The following is a 5453-nucleotide window of genomic DNA, read 5'->3' on the forward strand; positions in this document are numbered from 1 at the left end:
AAAAAAAAAAAAACACTTCCCTGTAGGTTTAGGATTATTCCAAAATTTTAAGAAAGAAGTATTTGTTTCACCAGAACATGTTTGGTAATGTGCATTAGCTAATAAGTAATTATCATATAAGGAAAGAATGTCAGTATTATATTACAGAACTCACGTTGGTTTATTCCCAGGTTTTCTCTATATGCTAATATTGTTGCACCAAATTAGAGAAGCTGGAAGCTAAGTACAGAAATACAGCATAACTTGGGTCAGCCACTTCAAGGAACACAGCACTGAATCCAAAACCCATTCACAAAAGTATTAATAGGAGGAATGATTGTTTAAGCAAGACATTCAATCCTACTGTCCCTCCGCATCTCCATACCGCTAGGGGCTGCTCTCTACACATAAATACAATGACAGGAAGTTATTCTCTGGAGGAGTAAAACCAAGAGTCTCTAAATAGACTTCACCTGAAAGGTGGAAGCCAGAGGATTAAATAAACATATACATATGATATGCTAAGATACCCAGCACTTAGCTCCCAGCCAGTCCCTCACACCTATGTGGGAGATCAATGAATCTTCTACAGGAAATCACGCCAGCTGAAAAGACTCAAAAAGACCCTGATGATGGTTGTTCCTCAACAAATGGTCCAGACTTAGGCAAAGGTCAAAGTCAACAAAGTCCTAATTTTGTGCTCAAAGCTTCCAAAGAAGTTTTTAGTGCCTAACTTATAATCATGATCAGATAGCCAAAGAAGCCTCTAACACAATGGCACTCAACCTTGGTTGTTTATGGAACTAACCTAGGAAGCTTGTTAAAGTATTGATGCCCGAGTCCCAACTCCATTCAAGTATTCTGAGGTGGTACCTAACCAGTGGGAGTTTTTTAAGCTCCCTGTGTGATGACATCATAGTATGCAATGATGGTTAAAACCACAGATCTAACACTGATTCCATGAAAAAAGAACAGGTCTATATTTATAAACATTTAGTGGACAAAAGAAACTCTTGGAAATTAAATATATGCTAGCAGAACTGAACTATTCAAAAGCAGACTTGGAAGATTAACTGAGATTTCCCAGAAAATAGAGCAAAACAATACACACAAACACAAAAATAAGAAAATCATAATACCAATCCAGAAATTCCAGAAAATACTGAGAAACTGGAGGAGAAATACAAAAGATCATTAATAAGATAAGTTCCAACATCAACACTGGAAACTAAAAAAACAAACAATGATGTTAAAATTCTCAAGATTATTTCCAATCTAAAAATATCCAGCCAAACTACCAATCAAATATGAGGATAGAATCAAGACATTTTCAGACATGCATGGAATCACAAATGTCTCATTTTCAGGAAGCTACTAGATAAAAGTACTTAAGTTTTTCTTAAGTCAAGAAGGAGAAAGATATGGGATACAGGAAATAAAAGAATCTCCAGAAATGATTTTGTAAGGAAATCCCAGACTGATAGCCATGCTGCAGGCTTAGAGAGCAACTGGTCCAGATTGGAGAAGTGAAATTCTAGAGACAGACATTGCAGGCTATCTTTGCCAACATGCCCTTTGTCAATGTTCCCATCATTTGTACCCAGACAAGTACACATCAACTTGGCTACTACTGATCAAATTCCTCCTTTCCTCTCTATGCTTTCCTGCTTGGATCAAGTTACAGTAGTTGTCCCCCGCCCCCAACCACCACAATCCCATGCTTGAAAAAGTTCTGCTTTGATCGATACTTGGGAGCTGGAAGTTGGCCACAATAAGTTTTGAAATACAATTTAGAAAGCAATTAGTTCCCCTAGCCATATTCCTGACAACTATCTATCACTAAGCCTATGCCACAATCCTGCCAGATGACCCAAAAGTGGTGAGTTCCATTTCTCAAGACTCCTTTACGCACTCATTTCCTTGCCCAAAATACGTCCTGAGAAAGCTCTTTGAGAAACTGAGGAAAGACTATGACGTACGTTTCCACATTCAGCTTATCTTATTAAGGGGCCTTTAAGAGACAATATTATGCTTTCCTTTTTGGCTTCCATTCATTTTTAAATTCATTCAATTTTAAATACCTTTCGTGATCATTATTTTATTTTATAATTAACTAAAATGGCACAATACTTTAGGGGAAAAACACTAACAGGGAAATACCTCATTCCAATCTGATTTATGTAGTCAAGTATTAAAATAAACATAGATTCAAATACTGAAATAAAATGGTACATGAAATCAAGATAAATAAAAGAGAAATCCAGATTTTAAAAATAAAACTCATTTCAATTACATAAAATCATCTTCCATAAAAAACGATGTCATATATAGTCATATAATGTTGCAACTGAAATCAAGAACTTTTGGCAATATATTATTTGGTATTGTCAATACCTCTACTAACCTCTGATTCATCACCCTTCTCTCTATAAGCAGTAGCAATGCTGGTCTGAACAGCCTTAATCCATGCCTGGCGCAGCTTTTCAGAATCTGCCTGGAGCATACAACTTCTACAAGGAAATAACATATTGTTTTCTCAGATAGTAATTAATGAAGAAAAAAATCCTATAAGCTTTATATTTTGTCCACTTTGCTATTTAATAATTTTCTAGCAAAAAATATATAATTTGTTTAAAAAAAAGGTGTTATTTCATGTATCTTTAGGGCAAAGTATGTTCACAAAGAAATTAAGGTGTCAGTGAAACAAATTATTTCTTCAAAACAACTCATCCCTGAAAAAAAAAAAAAAAAAAAAAAAAAAACCTCTTAAATTAACCATATAAACACACAAATACTCACTTTTTTTTGACTGGGTACAAATATAAAATGATAGTTATCAAAGAAACTCATATGATTTCAATTCATCATAATAGCTAAAAAGTTTTCATAGGGGCACATAAATCACCTTTACAGAATTGAAAGAACATGATAAATGGTAGAAGTTACATAAATATCTGTAACCAGTAATTATTAAAATTTATTGTTAAAACTGTTCTTCTTTTTTAACACAAATAGTTACAGAAAAATGCAGATTTCTCTACTCTGGAAAGTTCTTTAAGACAAACTATAAAAACACAGAAGCAAATCACAGATTCTTTAGAACCACTTACTTTGTTGGAGAGACCACCTCAAAGCAGAATCGTCGTTCTATGTCTTCACAATGTTTCACTGTGCAGAGCCTGAGATCCTCAACTACTACAGTAGGATTATCCTACAATAAGGAAACAAAATTTCCATATTTTTCCACCTAAGTTTTACTATTACCAATAATAAGATACTTAAAAATATTATTTGGCATAACTGGTCTAATTTTCAAGATTTATATTTTATTTTAGATACAGATAGGGTTTATAAATATAGATATAAAAATAAAGATAATTTTGTCCTGTTAATAATTGTATCTACCTCATAAATTATATAGAGATTAAATGAAATTGTTTATATATAAAGAGCTTGGTCCAACACTTGATACTTAGTAAATGCTCAATAAATGTTAATGTTCTGTGGATTTCCTTCCATCTTCTTTCATATCCGTTACTCTCCTAGTCCCCACTCACATATAATAAAAGCTACTTTCCTCCAAAAGACAAGCTTTTATTCAGTAAAGTTTTAAGTATTTTATTAAGAAAGCTATAACTTCTTAAAACACCTATGAGAATCAGAAAGACTTTATCACTTTCTACTATTTAATAAAAATATAAATTCAAAACCAAGTTTGTCAGAGTAGAAGAAACCATGAACTAATTAGCTAGATTAAAGGACTTCTGTCATACAAACCTGCTACCACAGAACTAGCAAGTAAAATTTCATACGTGTCACTTAGAGACTAGATATTTTAAAATTTGCAGTTTACAGAATATTCATAAAAAGTAGGTGAAAAGTAAGTCATCAATTAACTAATGATTGATTCTTTAGTTTCTAGTTATTTTTAATATTCTCAACTCACAACTAATCCCACTATGCCTTTCCAATATATAAAACTTTCTCATCCTTAAAATAAGATTGAGGAATACACATAAAACAATATTAACATATTCAAGGGGTTCTATTTAAATTACTGTCAGCTTACATTTTAATTAATGTCATTCTTAACCATTCTGTCCTATCACCTTTGGCCCTACTGTGATACTATTTAAAAGGCACCGTCTCTTTCATCTTCAAAATAGTGCTTTGAAATGGCAGTGTTACTTCTGTCATGAACTAGAGAAAGACACATATAAAGAAATAAAAGTATGTTGTATATTTCAAAATAGCTAGGAGAGGAGATCTGTCATGATCCCAAGACAAAGAAAAATGTTTGAGGTGATGGATACTCCAATTACCCTGATTTGATCATTACACATTGTATACAAGTATCAAAATAGCACACGTACCACAAAAGTATGTACAACTAATATATAACATTTAAAAACTACCAAAACATTTTTTAAAATCCTGTGACCCAGAAAAATCCATTTCAAACCTAGGAATTAAGAACTCAGGATTCAAAATCACTTTGCTTTTAAGAATTAAATGTTGTTATTTTCTACCCTAGAGTCCCCTTACACCTGCTCAAACATAAAAATTACATTAATTTTACACATATTATTTATCAACTTCAATGCTTGCCAAAACAAAGAGATAAATAAATGAAATTGTAACTCACTGAGTTTTCACTTATTACTTAACACCTACCTTAAATTTTTTCTGGTAAACCAACTGATTATTCTGTATTGAAAACCAGCGCCTAAAGAAACACAAAACAGATTAAGTTTTCATAAACATAACTTATTTTCATTGTTGTTAGAAATGAATATTTGAGAAAGTACTGGAAATCACACTGTGGTAAATATGTTTTAAGAAGTGTGCTGTATTGCTTTGCTTTATAGAAACTGATTCTAATATGGGATAACTATTGAAAGTAAAGAACAAATGTTTTTAAAACCACAAATTAGGAAAATGAAAGTACTACATTTTGATTAATTTCAAGTCATAAATTTACATCCTAACAAAAGCTGTTATCCTTTATGCTATCACCAGATAATAATTGTCTTAAAGTACAAATTCATAATTTTTGAGGTTCCTCAAAAATAACTGAATGCTTTCCCCCAAAATAATTTCTTTTCTTATAGAGTTGGCATAAATGTATATTGTGAATACAAGTATCCACTCATGGCTGGGCATGATGGCTCACACCTGAAATCCCAGCACTTTGGGAAGCTGAGATGGGTGGATCACCTGAGGTCAGGAGTTCGAGACCAGCTTGACCAACATGGTGAAACCCCACCTCTACTAAAAAAAATACAAAAATTAGCCAGGCATGGTGGCAGGCACCAGTAATCCCAGTTACTTGGGAGGCTGGGGCAAGAGATTCGCTTGAACCCAGGAAGCAGAGGTTGCAGTGAGCCAAGGTCATGTCACTGCACTCCTGCACTCCAGCCTGGGCAACAGCATTGCACCACAGCCTGGGCGACAGAGCAAGACTCCGTCTCAAA

At 33.4% G+C, this 5453-nt stretch overlaps 1 protein-coding gene across 10 annotated transcripts in view; it reads right to left on the bottom strand.

Annotated features, from left to right (window-relative positions):
- Nucleotides 1-5453, bottom strand: part of ACAP2 (ArfGAP with coiled-coil, ankyrin repeat and PH domains 2) — a 166071-nt gene that overhangs the window by 29053 nt on the left and 131565 nt on the right. For all 10 annotated transcript variants that reach the window (XM_017514599.2, XM_017514602.2, XM_017514600.2 and 7 more), the window contains 3 exons: nt 4654-4705; nt 3090-3190; nt 2384-2489 (listed from right to left, as the gene is read on the bottom strand). In XM_017514599.2, coding sequence (XP_017370088.1) covers nt 2384-2489; nt 3090-3190; nt 4654-4705 — 259 coding nt within the window. The remainder of the gene's footprint in view (nt 1-2383; nt 2490-3089; nt 3191-4653; nt 4706-5453) is intronic.

The sequence above is a fragment of the Cebus imitator genome, unplaced genomic scaffold (genome assembly GCF_001604975.1).
Source record: "Cebus imitator isolate Cc_AM_T3 unplaced genomic scaffold, Cebus_imitator-1.0 Scaffold529, whole genome shotgun sequence".
Lineage (NCBI taxonomy): Eukaryota > Metazoa > Chordata > Mammalia > Primates > Cebidae > Cebus > Cebus imitator.